The following is a 20,589-nucleotide window of genomic DNA, read 5'->3' as shown; positions in this document are numbered from 1 at the left end:
TAGACTCTGCCTCTTATGCTGATTACCAGCCAATGTGGATTCTGCCTCTCGGATCAGGGCCCTCTTTCTCGTTCCTACTGCGACCTGAGGTCAGACTTCTCTCAGCTCATTTGGGGAACTCGTTCCCCTGATGCTCTCACAACCCTCCAAGAGGTGGAAGCAGCCCAAGTGTCCAATGGCAGATGAACAGATAAACAAATGTGCTCTATACACACAATGGAATATTATTCAGCCTTAAAAAGGAAGGAAATTCTGACACCTGCTACAACCTGGATGAACCTTGAGGATATTAATGCTCAGTGAAATAAGCCTGTCACAAAAAAGACAAATACTATAATATTCCACTTATATGAGGTCCTTAGGTTGAATTCTTAGAGACAGTAGAATGGTGGTTGCCAGGGGCTGGGGGGAGGCGAAAAGGAGGAGTGAGCATTTAACGGGTGTAGAGTTTCAGTTTTGCAAGATGAGAGTTCTGGAGATGGGTGTAAAACAATGTCAGTGTACTGAACTGTACTCTTAAAAGCGTTAAGATGGTAACATGTGATGTTATGTGTATTCTGTCATAATTAAAAAAAAACTGAAAGTGAAAAAAAAATATTGAGAAGATGATTTATTGAATTGAGCCAGGTGGTCACCTCTTGGGAGAGCCCAGAAGTAGGGAGACCTGTATAATAAAGATGCTATTTTTAGGGGGAGAGGGTGTAGCTCAGTGGTAGAGCATGTGCTTAGCATGTATGAGGTCCTGGGTTCAATCCCTAGTACCTCCATTAAAATTAAAAAATGAGAAGAAGAACGCTATTAAAAAAAATCTGTACATCAAACTGTCTGCAAAGCCCTAAACCATTTCAAAAGTAGGAAAATTCATTCCCTTGTTTGGCTCTTTTATAGTCTGGGTTTTCTTTATCCTCAGGTTGTTAAAAGCAGGCCACAGCCACACTGAATCTGAAGTTTCTAAAGGTGAATCGTTGCCGGTTCACACCAAGAGGACGCCACCCGGCTCCATTCCTCATCACGCTTATTCTGATTGTTTTCTCATTCTCCACAAGCCCACATCCACTTCTTAGCACATCCCCGCCCCACTCAGCAGACCACACCCTTCCTGCAGGTCACTGAAAAAAAAAAAAAAAATGGAAGCCATTATTTTATGAACTTCCTTAATTTCCCTACTGCTATATATTCTCCTAGACCTACTTCCTTCCTGTGTTCAGCAGTAGTGCTGCCTCTGTTTTTGAAAAAGATTAAAATGCTTTTAATTAAAAAATGGAAATATGTGGGGGAGGGTGTAGCTCCAATGGTAGAGCGCATACCTACCACGCACGAGGTCCTGGGTTCAATCCCCAGTACCTCCGTTAAAATAAGTAAATTAATAAACCTAATTACCGCCCTCCAAAACAACGAAGGAAAGAAGCTAGCAGGCAAAAGGCCAAAAACCCAATTACACACACACACACACACACACACACACACACACACACACACACACACGAGGCCCACTCCCTCCACGGACTCTAGATTGCACCGTGGCACCCAATCCCCAATGTGGCTGTATTTGGAGATGGGGCTTTGGGGAGGTAATGAGGGTTAGATAAGGTCATAAGGTGGCATTAGTGGCTTTAAAAGAAGAGAACGAGAGAGATATCCGTCTCTTTCTGCCATGTGAACACACAGCAAAAGGTGGCCACCACAAGCCAGGAAGAAGGCCTTCACCAGCAACCGCCTCTGCCAGTACCTTGACCTTGGACTTCCCCACCTCCTGAGAAATGAGTATCTGTTGAGCCACCCACTCTGTGGTAGGGCAGACTCCTAGGCCCCTAGGCAGCAGACACCAGGGCACTTGTGACCAACCTGCCCAGTTACACCGAGGCCTGGGCACAAACCAACCTGCAGACAGAACACGTGCAGAGCATCCCATTTAAGTGGTAGCTGCCCACGGGGGCCGCTCCTCCGTGTCCTCTGCCTCAACTCCTCCCTTCCCCTCAACTCACACTGCCCACAACTCCTGAACCCGCAGCACCTTTACTTCTTAACGCCACTCCCCTAGCTCAGCCACTCCTCTCGCTCAGCCACTCCTCTATCCCAGCTGCAGTAAACTACTGCTTCCTAACTGCTCTCCGTATCTCCTCTCCTTCTGATTCACTCCACACTGCGAGCTGATTTAAACAGTTAACTTTCTAAAATGCAAATCAAATCGCAATAGTTGTCATTGTTGGAATCGTCAAACTCTTCCTGCAAGGTAGGTATTGTTACGGATGAGGGAACAGAGGCTCGGGGATGGCCATGCCTTCATCAACACCACAAAGCTAGTCAATGGCAAAGCCTCTCATGACTGTGACCTTCTCTACAGCCACAGAGAGGAAAGTATACACTTCTCGGTTACAACACTCATGGCCCTTCAAACATGGGTCCAATTTGTCTTTCCAGCGTCATCTTCCACCAACTTCCCTCAGGATCCAGTCCTCACAGCCTACTGGCCATTCTGGAAGCCCGACGTGCACTTTTGCATCTTGGTGTTTCCTCACAGTGCCTGGGAATTCTGCCTTAGCAGCACTTGGGAAATCCTGCTCACCCCTCCAGGTACAAGGGCTCACCTCTCAGAGCCCTGGGCAGAGGGCATCCCCTCTCCCCTGCACTGTCAGAGCACTAGCCCTGTCTCTCATAGAACTTACCACGATTCATCACAGTGAGGGGCAATCTGCCTACCCCACGATGCTGGAGCTCCTCGGGGCAGGGGCCAAGTCCTTCTCAGCTCTGCATCCCCAGTTGCCATCACAATATATGACTCACAGCACCATGGACCGAATGAACAGCACCATAGCTGACACACAGCTCTATGCATGCAATTCACAAATGGAAATGCCACCAAGTTCCTTTGAGTAACTGGCTCTCCCTGCACACATGTGAATAAAAGGGTTCAGTGCCCAGGAACTGGAGTGAAGCACAAATTTGGAGTCTATCTCTATTAGGGGTAGAAAGAAAGCCCATCTGAGTACGCCTTGTGTTTAAGGCCAGCAGTGCAGCCAGGCTGCAGGGAGCGTGAGGAGGGGAAAGCACGTTCCCAGGGCCCCGGGGACAGCTCACACAGAGGATGCGGGGTGCGGGAGCTTGCCTGCAACTCAGCTGCTTCCCCTCAGGTGAGAGGAAAGATCTGAATTCACGTAGAGTCAACATCACTTGATACTCTGACAATCCTAAATTCACTAAGCCTCTACATAATTTAGAGTTTTAGCAGCAATTTACCTCAACAAGACATGATCTAATAAAGGACAAAAAAAAAAAAAAATCAGCATGAGCTCTTCTGCCACCTAAGAAAGGGGAGGGATGGCTTTCATTTAACATCTTATAACTGTGACACACAAACACAGCCATCTTACCTCCTCCAGCTAGGCACCAGAGCAGAAGGACCTCCGGGAGCCCTGCTCACTACTTAAGACAATTACTTAAAAACCAGTGAGTATTCTCTCCACCCAGAACTATCAGGAGCTGCAGAAATAACAGACCTGAGAGGTTGGTGGGCACAGCTAACATCGTTCCATACCCTCCCGTCCAGCAATTCCAGTGCATTTTTCAAGCATGACATGCTTATAAAGTCAGAACCCCCTCAACTTTAAAAGTGGGTAATTTGAGAGCCTGAGTGATGGACTTGCCAAGGTCACAAAGGGTTTAATACTAAGATGTAAATAAACCTTGAAATCTTGCTTCCAACCTCTCTTCAGCCACCTTTCTGTGCATATACACACACTCCAGTCCTTTAAATCTGACCTGAAGACTTGATAATAAATTTGACTTTGACGGATTATCCTAAGTGGGAGGTCAGCGGGGCTCCAGTAAGAGCTAAGGGCTGAGCGACTGCTCCGTCAAAGGGTCCTCGTCTTAGTCCGATCGCACAGAAATGACAGGAAATGCCCCCAGTCCCAGAAGCCAGGAAGTCTATGGCATTTGTATTTCCCTCTAACCATTTATTTCGACATGTTTTGTCCCCATCTCTCTGGAAAGAGGAGCTGTTCTTGCCTGGAGCTGCTGGATGGCTTTATAAGGCTGTTCTCTTTCCTCTGCAACCTGATGCCCATTTAATGACACCCAGATATGTTACTAGAGAGTAGAGGTCAGTCCTTCAGAACTCGAGCTACACGTCAGCCTTCAATCACTGGGCCTTCCCCTGAACGAGCTGGCGCACAGTAATGGCAAACTCCCAGGGTCAGGTCGGCAGGTGGAATTACACACCACATACCAGCTTTCTCAAGAGACACCATGAGGGTGTCACCGCTGCTCTGGCTACATTCGGCTCGCTCTCCACGTCTCACAAACTGAACTCGACCATCTACTCAAACAGGCTCACAGGCAGGATGTGGGCAGGGCTCCTGAGGACACCTGAGCTGACTGGCAGGAAAGGGCAGAGGACCCCAGGCTCTGGAGCTGGACTGCTGGGCTCAAATCCTGATTCAGTCACTTGCAGGCTTTGCAATCTTTGTTTCGGTTCTTTGGGTCTCCTTCATCTGTCAGATCAGGGCCCTCCTCATCAGAGGATGAAAACAAACTGAGGAAATGTGTATGAAGAGCTTAGGACCACCAGGCCAGGCAAACAGTAGGTGCTTAATAGATGTAAACTATAATTATTATTCACGAAGGAAGGGGGAAAAGAAAAGGGAAATGTGCTACATTTATTCCATCTCCTATACTTCTATCTACCTCTTTAAGGTTACTCTGATTTGCTTTCTTAACATGAAATTATGATGTCTTTTGAAAACATTTGCTCTGGGCAACATTAAGCGTATGTAATGATTACTCCATAAAAAAACAACAAAAAGGCCAATGTTGATGCTCCATTGGGAGAAAGCCTGAAAGTTAAGGTCAAGGCTGCTCTCCGGTGCTTCTGGGAGAGCTCGGTCATTCATGGGCTCACAGAGAAGTGTAAACAAGGCTGTTAAACTTTGGGAAGGTTGACAGCCAGCACAAACCTCAAATGAACCCAAAGAAGCATTCCCTTCTTTTAAAATTCTCTTTATGGCCTGAAAAGGTCAAAAAAAATTTTTTTAATATACAAACTATTCTGACATCAGAAGAAAGAAAAAAGGGAGGAAGAAACGGATGCAAACGGCAAGCCCACATGAGAAGAAAGGGCATTTTCCGAGCACGAGCTGACTCCCGGCGAAGAGCTCCGATCCAGCTCCAACAGAAAAAAAAAAGAACAAGGTCTTTCCACTCTAATAACTCAGGTACTAGTAGCAAATTCAGGGAGAAGACATTTAGTAGGTATGAGTTGTCATAAGTGAATCTGAAGCAGAAAGGACGTGGTATTTTTCAGAAGTCCTACTGAACTAAGAATCATAAGCAGGGTGGGGGTCACTTCAGATAGAAAGACAGAAAACATGAAAACCAATAATAGCCCCCCCAAAATGTTTTTCAATTGTAGCTCCAGGTGAAGACTGTCACCTGATTAACCTTCCTTAAAAACAAAACCAAAAAACCCCTGATTTCCCAGGCTACTCATCTGCCTTAAAAATCTTCAACGTTCCTCAGAGCCTACAGGGGAGAGTCAAAAATCTCTCCAGGTGATGGAGCCCCCACCTACCTTTCCAATCTTGTTTTACCATCAGGAAAAGTCCACTCCCACCAGACTGGCTTCCTTATTTGTTCCAGGGGAGGAACAAGCCACGCTCATTTCAGCTTTTTATCCCCAGCACCTAACACAGTGCCTGGCACACAGTTGCTCAGTAAACGGTTGCTGACTTGGGGGAAGGCAGAGCTCAGTGGTCCTGGGTTCAACCCCCAGTACTTCTGTTAAATAAGTAAATAAGTAAATAAAACTAATCACCTCTCCCTCCCCAAATTAAAAACAAAATAAACAAACACAACAACAAGAAAAATGGTTGCTGATTCAGCAGAAATGTGAATGCCTTCAGGCCTGTGCTCTGTACCTCACTCCCGGGAAGCCCCTGTCCCACTGGCCCAGTGAAAACCCAGCCACTCTCCAAAGCCTCACTCAGTCCCGCCACCTCTCCTCCACGCCAGCGCCAAAGCCTCTGCCCTGGCCACCCACCCCCCCAACTCTCAACCCCTGCAGAATCCAGTCCCTTCAGACGTTTATTGCTGTGGAAACATTTCCTGTTCACCTGTTTGGCCTGCCTCACTAAACTGGGAGTTTCTGGAGGGAGGCAGGATGTTCTGAAGCGATGCAAAGCAGTGGAAAGGTTACTAATCAGTGGTGAGGCAGATCCAATTCTGTGACTTTGGGAAAACGTTCTGTAAGGCACTTAGAACAGGGCCTGGAACAGAGTCTACGTGTCAATAAAGGCTCCTGCCTGCTATCCACCTCAGGGAACCTCAGTTCTCTCACTTACCAGACGGGATTAATCATAGGTCCTCTGTCTTTACGAAGACCAGGAATAACATCCGAGAAGCATCTCGGACCATCCTTAGCACGTGGTAGCCACTCACCAGCCACATGGCAGCCGTTACTACAAAGCCTCGTGCTGGGGGCCGAGAAAATGCTCCATCAAGGTTTACGGAATGTGTTGAATGAATTGAAAGAGAGACAGCCTGATACCAACTAGGATATTGAGGGAAACTTTTTCAGTCACTCATTCAACAGGTCTTTATTAAGGGCTTATCGGAATGTCCCAGGCTTTGCTCTGGGTGCTCAGAAGCTGTGGTGAAACAGCCCCTGCCCTGTGAAATGTACACTCTAAAGGGGAAGGCAGGCAACAAACAGAGGAAGGGACGGAGAAATGAAAGCTTACGTGGTATTAGGTGCAATGAAGAGGGACACAAAGCAAGGTGAGGGCAGGCTGGGGGCTGGGCAGGGGCAGGCTGCAGAGGTGGCACTGAGGCAGGGCTTCCCATCTGTAGGAGAGCTGGGGTTTATGAGATGTTCTCATCCTCAAGCCAACTCTACACTTTCCCACAGGTCAGTCTCCAGCACTGGGAGACCCCGCTCTGCCCAAGAGGCTGCAGTCTGGCTCCTTGGGCCCCTCCTGACTCACAACAAGCTACAAATGCTGCTGAACCATCAATTACAGACTCCTTTTGACCAGGCTGTTTGAATGGGCCACCGAGCCCCACGTAGAAGGGATCGGACCACAACCACGCCCCACGTGGAAGGGATCGGGCCACGACCACGCCCCACGTGGAAGGGATCGGGCCACAACCATACCGCAACTGGTCTGCTCCCCAGGAAGTTCAGGTCGCTGTTCTCTCCAAACAGGTAGCCTTCGGGGTGAGTTGAGTCAAACTTCTCTCCTCCCATAATGAAGTGGCTAGCAAAATAGCTTCCTAGAGATAGAAAAATCAAACAGAAACCAGTCAAAATAAACCAAGCAGAGAAAGCCAATTAGGGTAAAAAAAAGTTACCCTTCAACTAATTATTTGAGCAATTTCTAACCCTAGGAGAATTGTCTTCCCTTGATTGGAGACAATGGCACCGAATAAGCAAAAGCGTAGCAGTGAGAACCCAAGATACCAAATATAAAACAGATCACTGTGTTCCTTTTGACATTCTTAATTGAATCCTTACTGTGATCTGCCTACAATAGCATCAGCCAAAAGACCAGAAGGCCCCACAATGCACATTAACAAACATATCTATGTATTTTGTTTCTGATTTTTTTTCCCTTAAACTTGAAGTGGCTGTTCTCTGTTCTCCATGTCATCAGGAATCCTAACCGCAGGTATCAGCATGCATACACACACATGCATTTCTTTGCCTAGATTTTCATAAGCCTAATGAATTTCTCAAATTCATTCACAGTACCAATGGCCAAGGTAGCAGGGACATTAGTCATGGCAGGCTCTCTCTGCCCCACCTTGACCAGCCAGGAGGCAGGGATATTTCAACTCTGCAATAACCGGATGCAATCAGCAGCCAGGATCAGAATCTCCATCTGCCTTATCCAGAGAGACGGAGGAGGTGTGCCAGGATGTGATGGAACCTAGTGACCAAGGGAGGCTCAGGTAACACCGCACATTCCATCTGGGAACACTTTCCAAATCTGATGATTAGACAAATGCCTCCTAACCCATATTTCTATAATATAATTCTCTCCAAAAGGTAAGCTGTTCAAAGTGAATGACTCACACAATAACATATTTTATTGATACCTTGCATATACCCCAATTCTTTTTTTTTTAATTTGTTTTCCCAATTCTTGGATAAATACAAAGAAGTTATGAATCAGCAAAAGTATTCTTTATGCGTCATCCAACTGGGATAAATGCTTACAGCAAACTCTAAAAAAAAAAAAAAAGAGCTTCAGCACTTTCAGCCTATGAAGAAGCCATAGCGAGGAAGGGAGAGAAGAAAATTCTAACAGAAAAAAAAAATTCTAACAGAACCAAGTATTCGTTTATTCGTTTTCTGGATTTTCTACCCATGGAGCCACTCTGGGCTAGAAACACTTACTCAACAAAGCAACGTGGAGAACGTCACTCACCACAAAGTGAGGCAATCCTTTAAACAACGAGCAGGGAAACAATTATTTGAGGAGAACAGCAAACCAAAACCCGAGCTATCACTTGAGAAACCCTTGAAAGTTACCCATCAAAGCTGAAACACACAGCACAGCCATCTGCAGCGACACAACAGTGCAAGTCGTCCTTTGGGGAAGCTTAATTATCAATTATTTATGTCTCGCACTTGCTAGCCCGATTTTCCGAATGCATAATTTATGGAGAGGGGAGGTGCCTAGCTGCCTGAAGTGGAAGCAGCCATCTAGAATAATTTGTCATTTGCTGTTGAACATTAGTAAAATGTACTAATTTCTATACACTAGAAATGAGACATGTATTATACATGAGGTGAAATCAGAAAAGGGAAAGATTTTCACGTTGACGTGTGGCCTGCCCCGATCATGCATAAAGAACGGAGAGAGGCAGGTCTGGTGCCCGGAGCTGTCCCAGCTGAGTTCAGTGGGGGGCACGCCGAGTCTCCAGGACCTGTGAGCAGGTCAGGTGAGGGACGCGGGGACAGTGCAATCCACGGATAATCAGCTTACACGTGGTAGTGACTGATCGTCCCAAGAGAATTACACTAACAGCTTGGGGGTTAACATGTTAAAGAAGATGACAGGGTTCTACTGGAAATGCCCTTTTTTTTGGGGGGGGGAGTCATGATATAAAAAGAAATTATCCAGAAAGTAAGGTAGAGCTAATTCTAGTCTTGCCTAGCATTAAAATATCAAGAGCACAAATATACAAAGAATTAGAGTTAGGCAAAGAGGATTTTTCATTTCAGGAGAAGAGTCAATGCCACATTTCTGTGAAGAGTGGATCTCCCTGGGCACACTTAATAGACCCATGCCTTACCAGGTAAAAGGAAAACTCATTTAAGACAACCAAAACGCTGCTTTTTCCTTTCTTTGAAATGCACCTCTCTAATAACTTGTCCCAATAAGAAAACAAACCCACTGGGTTGAGCTTTCTGTCTGTCTGCCCAGGCTGCCCAGAGGTGCAGACTGGTGCACAGTGATGTACAGCCACCACGTCAGAGGGCACCAACAGCAAACACACCAACAATCCCTGGGGAAAAAACGTCTTTTGGACAATTCATATACATTTTTACTTCTGAGTGTGAACATTTCCCTAAAGTCAGAAATGGTAGGAAAATGAACTACACTGAAACACTTCCTTGCCTATTTGCTAATAGGAAAAACACACACATGACTAGTTCCCCACTATTAGTTGGCTACAATTTCTTAACCAGAACTCCAATTCAGAATTCTTTGCGGGACACACCTTGTGGTAATCATTATGCAAGATACGCAGATCAAATGATCATGTTGTACATCTTAAGCTTACACAAGGTTATATGTTAATTATATCTCAATAAAGCTGGGAGAAAAAAGAAGCTGCATTATACACAAAATTATATTTAAAAAAGAAGGTGTGAGTGGGAGGGACTGGTGTTTCATGGGTATAGAGTTTCAGTTTTGCAAGATAGAAAAGTTCTAGAGATCTTAACATTGAACTGTGCACTTGAAAATGGTTAAGGTGGTAAGTGTGTTATGTATGTTTAACCACAATAAAAATAAATATCAAGGGGAAAAACCCATAAGGTATGGCCCAGAATGACCAACACTAATATAAGTTCAGTATATATATTTTTAAACTATTAAAGAAAAAAAGGCATCCAGACAGAAAAAATCAAATTACTTATAAGGGAAGAAAATTATAATAGTACTGTTCTTCCAGATTCACATATAAAAATATATTGGGCACAAAATACATTTGCGAGTCACTATGCAAGCCATATATATAATTTTAAATTATGTAACAGCCACAATTTCAAAAGCAAAATTAATCTGAATATATTTTATTTATCCCAATATTGGATATTCCCATATCCCAATATTTCCAAAATATTATTTCAACATGCAGTCGATATTTTAAAAATTTTAGGCAGCTGCTTACATTCTTTTATTCAACTATCCATGGAAAAAAAATACAACAGTTTGTTACTCATCATGTAAACAAAAGGAAAAATCTCAGAATTCATTATCTTAAATAATTTACCCAATGATTTAGGGTATTCGGCATATTTATAACATCAAAGCGAAATTAAATATTGCTCAGTGGATTCCATAATTTATGTCTGCCTCAATTAGATATTCTGACATTTGCCACCAAACCACTATGAACTATAACATCACACAGTAAAGAGTGACTAAACCCATTTCCCATTCTTCTACGACTCTGCATTTAATGGGCACACTAAATGTTAGCAAACAAAAATTCTAATTCTAAAATAACTTTTCTTTCCAAATTTACATTATTACAGAAATACGGTCTGTCTATAGAAACAGGGTTGGGGAAAAAACCCAACAGTTTAGACCTCCAAGAAATGGCAATGTATTTACTGCCAGGTCATGGCGTGATTCCAAATCAAAGATTTTAAAGTTTTTGAAGTCAAGGAAACTTTATATTTTATAAAACTAACAAACAAAATTCAAAGATGTTGAGCAAGCAATAAAATTTAGATAATTTGTGTAGAGTAAATGATGACGCAAATATATATATATTATTACAGTATATATTAATATATATATATATATATAATTTTTTTAATATGGAAAGCTTCACGAATTTGTGTGTAATCTTTGCGCAGAAGCCAAGCTAATCTTCTCTGCTGCTGAAGAAAACCCAAGTAAAATACATTTTTTATTTTAGCCACTATCTCTTGTGAATTGGGAGCTTTTAAAATTAATTAATTAATTTTTTATTGAAGTACAGCCAGTTTACAGTGTTGTGTCAATTTCTGGTTACAGCAGAATGCTTCAGTCATACATGAACATACATATATTCGTTTTCATATTCTTATTCACCATAAGCTACTACAAGATATCGAATATAGTTCCCTGTGCTGTACAGTGTAAACTTGTTGATCTAGTTTATAAATACCAGTCAGTATCTGCAAATCTCAACCTGTGAATTGGGAGTTTTTATTGCAAGATCTGTAATCAATCATTTCTTCTTTTTATGCTTTTCTTTACTGAGGTCACAGTAAAATAAATTAGATAGCCTGTAAGTGAAAAATACTAATCTTTGATTATTTACTTTTGGACTAATGGAGTTATATACATGATTACTGTAGAACATGGAATTGTATTTTAAAATAACTTTGTACCAAGTTAAAATATGGGAAGATTGGCTACAGAAATCTTCTCAGGTGTTCATATATTTAAAAAATCTTCATGTACGTGACATTTGAATAACATACTTTCAGCTTTAGGTCACAAAAATAAAAGGAAAGTAACAATAATGTTTTTAAACATCTCTAACTGTTCAACTCAATTCTGATGCTACAGAGCTGCTTTCCTTCTTCATGTTTTTACTTATTTTAAAAATTACACAATACATGTCTGTTGCAAAAAAAAAATTAAAACATAGAAGTATGTAATTTAAATAGCGATAATCCAACTCCAGCCTATGAAAAGTAACTCCACTTTTTTTTAAAAGTAACTCCACTGTTAACAATCAGTTTGATGCATTCCAGATTTTCCTATACACATATAAATACATTCAGGTTTTCTGTTTTGCTTTATTTTGTTTTTTACTCTAATTGGGATATTACACATACTGATCTTCCATGCTGCTTTTCTTCCCCTCTAATGTACTGTAGGCATCTTTCCATGTCTGTACTTACGGACTGACCTCATTGTTAATGACTACATAATAACAACCCCTGACTGAGGGCTCACTCTGTAATAGCACTGTACTAACAAGCATTACACAGATTATTCCTCACAACCGTACAAGGTAGGTTTTTACCAATCTTTTTTTTATTTTAACGAAGAGGAACTGAATGCACAGAGAAGTTAAGTACTTTGTCCAAGGTCATACAGCTAGTCAGAGGCAGCGCCAGGCCCCAAATCTGGCTGTTTTTATTCCAGAGCCCATGTATGGTCTTCACCACTATACTGTGATCCCACTGAGTGCCCAGATTTAACTGTTTCCCTACTGATAAATATTCCCTACTGTTTCTAGCTTATGTTGCTTGCTTGCTTTTTTTTTCCCTATTTTTTTTATATCTGGAATTTCTCCTTGTGGACTATGTGGCATAAGGGTTTAATTTTTTTTTTTCCAAGTAGGAAATTTTACTAACACTACTTATTGACTATTCCTTTCCCCCAACTAATTTGAAAGGCTGTTTTTATCATGCTATATAGGACCTAGATCTGGACTATTCTATTCTGAACCAGTACAATATAGTGTTAACAACTGCAGCTTTACAGTGTTTAGAGCAAGGCACACCTCAGTGGATCCAAACCTTTCCCACATTCTCAAGTCCCCAATCCTGACCACTCTAACCTGTCTTCCTTCTACTTTGTGGCCCTCCCTTAAAGCCCTTCTCCTTTACACAAATTTCAACACTTTACAAATTCCCTGTATTTCTGTCCATACTCTCTTCCAGTCTCAAGAAGGTATGCCTCCTTTCTCCATTCCAAGGTTAACGTCTTCGCCTGGGTTCTCATTCCCAGCTGCCTCTACTTCCTCCAGACCTCATCAGCAACCAGCGTTCTTTGTCAACATTTCTATTCCTCTCTCCCCACTGGCTTTTTCCTTGCCTCATTCTACAAGTGTGTTTTCTCCCTGACTTAAAAAACAAATACAAAAACAAGTTCCATCGGCCGTGTCCTAAGACCCACCCACTCGCCCATCCATCCATCATACACCCATGCATCCATCCATCCACACATCCATCCTCTGTCTGCTCCCACCCCACACCCAACAATGCCTCAAATCTTTACAGCTGTTCCCACCACTGAGCTGAACCAAACCAACTGCCTTTTCTTACACTGCCTTCACCTTACCAATGCTCAGAAGACTTCAGCACTAATTTCTGAGTCTTTCCTTCATCTCACCCTATTTTTTCCATCCAGTTCCAAACGTGGACATGTCTCCAAGTACCCAGTCCTCTCCTTTTTTTCATTTTTTCTCTCTCTCTTCCTCACATCATCAAAGCACAAGCTTTGACTCTGGGCAGAGCTGGATTTGATTCCAATGCTGCCGTCTACCTGTGTGACCTACAACAAATTATTTAACTTTTTTGAGCATTGGCGTCTGGATTTGTAAAATGGAGCTAACAATACCTCTTCCATGAATTACTGCTGGGATCTAGTAAGATAACATGCACGTAACTGGCGAGGCCCAGTGGGCAATTAATACACACTGGCTTCTCCTTACCCATCCTTGACTCCCAAACCTTTGTCTCTGTTCTTTCTTTGGAGTTTCAGTCCAAATCTTTAACCGCCTGCCAAATTTTTTCACCTGGATATCCCTTTTTGTGCCTCAAACAAAGACTAACTTTTTCTTCTGGAAGGAGGTGGAATGAAGGGCATTTTATCTTAAGAGCTGGCACCAGAACTCCTCTTCGGGAAGGCTCCATTTTTTTTTTGCAATGTATGTTCATGAAAATGGAGATCAACACACCAAGAGTATGGTTACTCTGGTTGCTTGCTAATGGCACTCAAACTACTTTATAATTTGTTTTCCTTCTTAGAGGAAAGAATAAAGAAAAGAGAAGAGCCCAAAAAAGGAAAGGTAAGAGGAAAGACACATTAAGATAGAGAAGGGCCAGGGCTGGTGAGTTGAAAAGCCAGTGAAACTCCCTAGATGACACACAGTTAGAGAGTTTGTATTTCTGCAGTGTACCCCCAACCTTCATCACCCCACCCCTGCAAATCTTCAGTAGAGAACACACTCTGAATTCTTTATGTGAATGGAATTTTTTGGGAAACTGAATAATGGACTGCTGTCACATTTGTTTGGGGCAAAAGACAGCAAGCTAGAGCTCAGGAGCCAACGTGGTCCTAACATGTCACCTGGGAATTCACAGAAATCTCCAAGGGGGCATCGGAAGTCTGTGCTCGGATCCTGGGGAATAGGTAAGTTTCTATGCAATTTACCTAGATGTTGAGGAGTGGTAAAGCCCCGGCTGATGTATGGGACTTACTTCAAGCGCAGTTTCCACTCCAGATCCCCCATTTCTGTCAGTGGTGCTGCACTTCCCCGGGCACCCAGGTTTAAAATGGTACAGGCGTCAAAGCTACAAAAACACTAAACATGTGCTTTGTGCAAAGCATCCCCATCAAGACCTCAGCTCTTTCCAAGTTCAATTATAATGAGTTATTGGGTAATAATTTCCTAGCTAACTTCTATGCTTCCAGTCTTTTTTCTCCACAACTTATCCCTCTCAGGGACCTATCTTCCTGAGAACACCATTTGGTTCCTCTCAGTTTTGGCTTCTACCTGTTAATCTATCAAGAACATTGGCGACCCTCACCCATTACTAACACTGTTCTCCATACCAGGCTGTTGGAGAATTCTACCTGCCTTCAAAGTCTACCTTGAAAGCCATTAGACCCCAAGAGCCCCACCCATTGTAATCAAGCTCATATCTTTATTTTATTCACCTGGCATAACCCCCTCTGTACTGTTATTTTTTTAAAAACAGCTTTAGCGAGGTATAAGACACACAGCATAAAATTCATCCACTGTATAATTCAATGATTTGGGCAGCTATCACCACAATCCAGCTGATAACACTTCCACCACCCCAAAAGCCTCCCTCGTGCCAGTCCACGACTAATTCCCACTCCCACCCGCAGTCCCAGGCAAACACTGCTCTGCTTTCTATCTCTAGAAATTTGCCTTTTCTAGCCATTTCCTATAAATGGACTCACATAAAACATCGTCTTGCATCTGGCTTCTTTCACTTAGCACAGTGTTTCTGAGGTTCATCCGTGTCGTGCAGCCTGCATCCATGGTTCCTTCCTTTAAAGTGCGGAATAGCATCACAATGTATGAATATACCTCATTTTGTTAATCCATTTACCGGTTGATGGACATTTGGATTATTTCCAGTTTTTTTGGCTATTATGAGCAATGCTGTTATGAACATTTACATACATGTCTTTGTGTGCATATAAGTCTTCATTTCTTTCAAAAAAATTTTATTGAAGTACAGTCAATTAAAGTGTGTCAATTTCTGGTGTACAGCACAATGTCCCAGTCATGTCTTCATTTCTTTTAGATAGATTGTAGGAGTGGACTTGCTAGATCATAAGGTAAATTTATGTTTAACTTTGAAAGACACTCCCAGACTCTTTCCCAAAGTTATTGTTAACCATTTTACATTCCCATCGGCAATGCACAAGGATTCCAACTTCTCTACATTCTCACCAACATTTGATACTAACTTCTTAATTGTAGCTATCCCAGTGGTTGTGAAATGCTATCTCATTGTGGTTTTAATTGTATTTCCCTAACAACTACTGCTGCTGCTGAGCATCTTTCCGTGTGTTTATTGGCCATTCCTATATTTTCTTTGGTGATATGTCTGTCTATTCAACTCTTGTCCATTTTTTAAATTGGGGTGTCTTCTTAATACTGAGTTGTAAAAGTTCTTGATATATTCTGGATGCAAATCCTTTATCTATGTGTTTTGCAAATACCTTCATTCAGAAGGTGCTTTGTCTTTTCATCTTAATGTTGTCTTTTGAAGCAGAAACATCTTTAATTTAGAAGAAATCCAATTTACCCGTTGTCTTTCTTATGGATTGTGCTTTTGTATCCAAGAACTCTTTGCCCAATCTGAATCAAATAAATATTTTCTCCTATGTCTTCTTTTAGGGGTTTTATAGTTTCAGCTCTTGAATTTAGGACCATTTGAAAAATAGCTTTATTGTTGGATAAAGATGTTGTATAGCTATATACACACACAAAATGGAATATGAACAAAATAAGGTCATTTGCACCAACATGGATGGACCTAGAGACAATCATACTAAGTTAAGTAAATCAGGGAGAGAAAGACAATTATCATCTGATATCACTTACATGTGCAATCTAAGAAATGATACAAGTGAACTTATTTTGAACAGAAACAGACTCACAGACATAGAAAACAAACTTCTGGTCAGCAAAGGGGTAAGTGGGGGGAAGGATACATTATGAGTCTGGGATTAACAGATATACACTATTTTATATAAAGTAAATAAATAAGGTCCTACTGTACAGCACAAAAGAACTATAGTCAGTATCTTGTAATAAACCATAATAGAAAAGAATCTGAAAAAGAATATTTATGTATAACTGAATCACTTTCTTGTTTCCCTGAAACACTTAAATCAACTATAATTCAATAAAATACTGAAATTTTTAAGAAGCCAATTTTATTGAGATATAATTCCCATACCGTACAATTCACCTATTTAAAATGTACGATTCAATGGGTTTTTAGTATATTCACAGAGTTATGCAACTTCTCACCACTACCTAATTTTAGAACATTTTCATTATCCCAGAAAGCAACCCATTAGCAGGCACTTCTTCCTCCCCCTCCTCCAGCCACTGGCAGTCACTAATCTACTTTCTATCTCTCTGGGTTTGCCTCTTCTGGACATGTCCTATAAATGGGATTATACAATATATGGCCTTTGCCTCTGGCTTCTTTCTCCTAACATTAATGTTTTCAAGTTTTATCCATGCTGTAGCAAGCATCAATACTTCATTTCTTTTTATTGCCAAATAACACTCCGTTGTGTGGATTTACCACATTTTATTAGTTGCTTGATTTGCCAGTTGATGGACATTTGGGTTATTTCCATCCTTTAGCTATTATGAATAATGCTGCTATGAATATTCATGTACACGTTTTGATGTGGATTTTTTCCCCCATTTTTCGTGCCTGGGAGAGAGGAATGGCTGGGTTATAAAGTAACTAATCATTTGAGGAACTGTCAAACAGTTTTCCAAAATAACTGCACCATTTTACAGGTACCAGGGTTTCAATTTCTCCACATCTTCATCAACATTTGTTATTTGTTTTTAAATCACAGCCATCCCAGTGGGTGTGAAGTGCTATCTAGTTGTAGTTTTGATCTGCATTTCCCTAATCATGTTGAGCGCCTTTTCATGATCTTTTTGTCCATTTGTATATCTCTACTGGAGAAATGTCTACTCAAGACCTTTGCTCCTTTTTTAATTGGATGGTCTTTTCATTGCTGAATTGTACAAGTTCTTTATATATTCTAGATATAAATTCCTTGCCATATATATGATTTGCAAATATTTTCCCCCATTCTGTGGGTCGTGTTTTCATTCCCTGATCCATTTCGAGTTAATTTTTGGTAATATAAAGAAAGGGTCTAAGTTCATTTTTTGGCTTGTTAATATCCAATTGTCCAAAGCACCATTTGCTGAAAAATCAAAAACTTCCCTGTTGAACTGTCCTGGCACTTTTCTCAGAATCAACTGATCATAAATATAAGGATTTACTTCTGGCTTGCAGTTCTGTTCCATTGATCTGTATGCCTCTCATTGTGCCAATATCATGCACTGTCTTGACTACTGTGGCTTGATAGTAATTTTTGAAATTGGGTAGTGAAAATCCTCCAGCTTTGTTCTTCCTTTTCAAAATTATTTTGGATATTCCAGGTCCTTTGTATGTCCAAATTTAAATTGTCTGGCCAATTTCTTCAAAAAAGTTTGTTGGGATTTTGACAGAGAATGTACTCTGTTTGGAGAACACTGGCATCTTAACAATATTGAGTATTCTAATCATGAATGTGAAATGTCTATTTATTTAGATCTTTTTAAATGTCTTTAGTTAAACCATCAATCTCGGCAACTTAGAACTTTCAGTGTACAAATCATATTCTTCTTATGTTACATTTATTTCTAAGAATTGTATTATTTTTGATGCTATTAGGAATGAAACTGTTTTCTTAATTTCATATTCAGATATTGCTTATATATAAAATACTATTGATTTTTGTATGTTGGTCTTGTATCTTCAAACTTCCTAACTCACTAGTTCTAGTAAGGTCTTTTTGTGGAATCCTTGGTATTTTCTATATATTGGATCATGCCATCTGTGAACAGAGAGTTTCACTTCTTCCTTTACCATCTGGATGCCTTATAAATTTTTTTAAAATGCGTTTGTTTTCCCTTACTGTACTAGTGAGAATCTGCAGTCAATACTGAAAGCAGACATCTTGCCTTGTTCCTGATCTTAGCCAAAAAGCATTCTGTATTTCACCATTAAGTATGATGGCAGCTGTGAGCTTTTCATCGATGCCCTGTATCAGACTGAGGAAGTTCTCTTCTATTCTAAGTTTCCTGAGTGTTTTTCATCTCAAATAGGTGTTGGATTCATAAAATATCCCATCTTCACCTACTGAGATGATCTCTTCTTTATTCTACTAATATGGTGTATTAACACTGATGGATTTTTTCAGATATTAAACCAACCTTGCATTCCTGCAGTATATCCCACCTGGTCATAGCTTACTCTCTATTCTTGTTTATCTCTGTATGCTTGCATTCTACCTCTGACACTAGACAATAAGCGCTGAAATTTTGGAAGAAGTACAATTTCTAAATAATGACTTTTGAAGACTGATAATTTTTAGACTTTTAAAAATATGTTTTCACAGCATAGGCACTCTTTCAACAACTGAAACCTTAAGCTCAGCACCTATTTAGCAAGAATATTTTGCTAAAATAAGAAGACACTGTGATTGTTAAATTTTATGTGTCAACTTGGCTAGGCTATGGTGCCCAGTTATTTGTCCAAATACTAATCTAGAGGTGGGTATTTTGTAGATGTGATTAACATTTATAATTAGTTGGCTTTAAGTAAAAGAGATTACCCTTGATAAAGTGGGTGGGCTTCCTCCAATTAGTTGAAGGCCTTGAGAGCAAAAACTGAGGTTTCCCAGAGAAATAGGAATTCTGCCTTAAGACTATAACATAGAAATCCTGCCTGAGTTTCCAGCTTGCTGGCCTGCCCTACAAATTTTAGATTTGCCAGCCCCCACAATAACGAGGGCCAATTATATATATTTATCACATAATAGTTCTCTTTCCCTGGAGACCTCTGGCTGATACAGCCACCAAGTAGCTTGTATTGTTAATCCTCCCTTCTGTGAGTTACATGAATTACAAAGTTGACTGACTTGAGGGCTCTGTCCTGCTACTTACCACAGGCATCAAAATCACAGGATGAGAATCTATACACTGGTGTGGAGCACAATGCACAATACATACAGTAGGCACTCAATAATGTGCTTAGATGGTCATAAACAGAAAGAGAAGAAAGATGCTAAAGAACCAAAGAACACAACCACCATCATATAAGGACACCAAAGGCCCCAAATCTTAAGACAAAATCAGGAAGTGAAAGAAATCAATCTGCTCTCAATGAAGTAAAGTACAACTAAAGCAAAAACCCTGGAGATTTTGAAAGTAGAATTACCGCATTTTAAGTGTTCAAAAAATAATACTGGCATTTGAACGCTTGATCTTGATGACTTCATCATTAAATGGAGCAACATTTAGTGTCTTTTTATGCTATTGAATGTATTTACTATGAGTTTCAGAAATCTATTTAATTTTAGTTCACAGATCAATTAAAATGGGCTAGAACCAAATAGTTCTGTATTCTGTGGTAAGTTCCATATTTTTAAGTTTCAAAACTAACATGAAATTGATGCTCCTAAAAGCTAAGAGAAACTTTTCTATTTGACAGGCAAAGACTTATTATCAAGCTTTATTTTATTTATTTAATGGAGGTACTGGGGATTGAGCCCAGGATCTCGTGCACGCTAAGCACGCACTCCACCACTGAGCTGTACCCTCCCGGTCCAAGCTTTAAAAACTGCTCTTGCCCTAGGACAGACCACTTGACAAGCCTACGTGTAATCCAATATAACCAAAATTTGGAGAATGGTGGTGCTAGCTACTCAGGACTCTGATTCCCATTCTGAATTTCTGTGACAGGTTTCCCTCTGAACACCCAAGCATCAGTGTGTTGAGCTGCTCCCATTTTCCAATTTGCTCACATATGTAGAGAGAAAAAAACAGACTTATCAGGTCCTGAATTAACATGAATTAAATTGTCTTCATAGTATGCCTATTTCTACCTGGATAGAGAAAACAGACCTAAAAAAAACCAAAACAAAACAGACCTAATGATTCTTATCGACATGGGAACCCCTTTCTAAAGACGGGCATGTGTGCAGAAAAACACCCACCTCGGCAAAGCTATACCTTTGCTGAACAAATGATCGTGGGCTTTTAAAGAAGCAAAGATCT

General features: G+C 41.0%; 1 protein-coding gene across 6 annotated transcripts in view; it reads right to left on the bottom strand.

Annotated features, from left to right (window-relative positions):
• RNF157 (ring finger protein 157) overlaps positions 1-20,589 on the bottom strand; it is a 72,089-nt gene that overhangs the window by 45,257 nt on the left and 6,243 nt on the right. For all 6 annotated transcript variants that reach the window (XR_010384555.1, XM_064495508.1, XM_064495509.1 and 3 more), the window contains one exon: positions 7,151-7,269. Coding sequence is in view for 5 of the 6 variants with exons in the window: in XM_031469148.2 (XP_031325008.2) it covers positions 7,151-7,269 (119 nt within the window). In the remaining variant the exon portion in view is untranslated. The remainder of the gene's footprint in view (positions 1-7,150; positions 7,270-20,589) is intronic.

This window comes from Camelus dromedarius, chromosome 16 (genome assembly GCF_036321535.1).
Source record: "Camelus dromedarius isolate mCamDro1 chromosome 16, mCamDro1.pat, whole genome shotgun sequence".
NCBI lineage: Eukaryota > Metazoa > Chordata > Mammalia > Artiodactyla > Camelidae > Camelus > Camelus dromedarius.
This window is presented reverse-complemented; position numbering and strand designations above follow the sequence as displayed.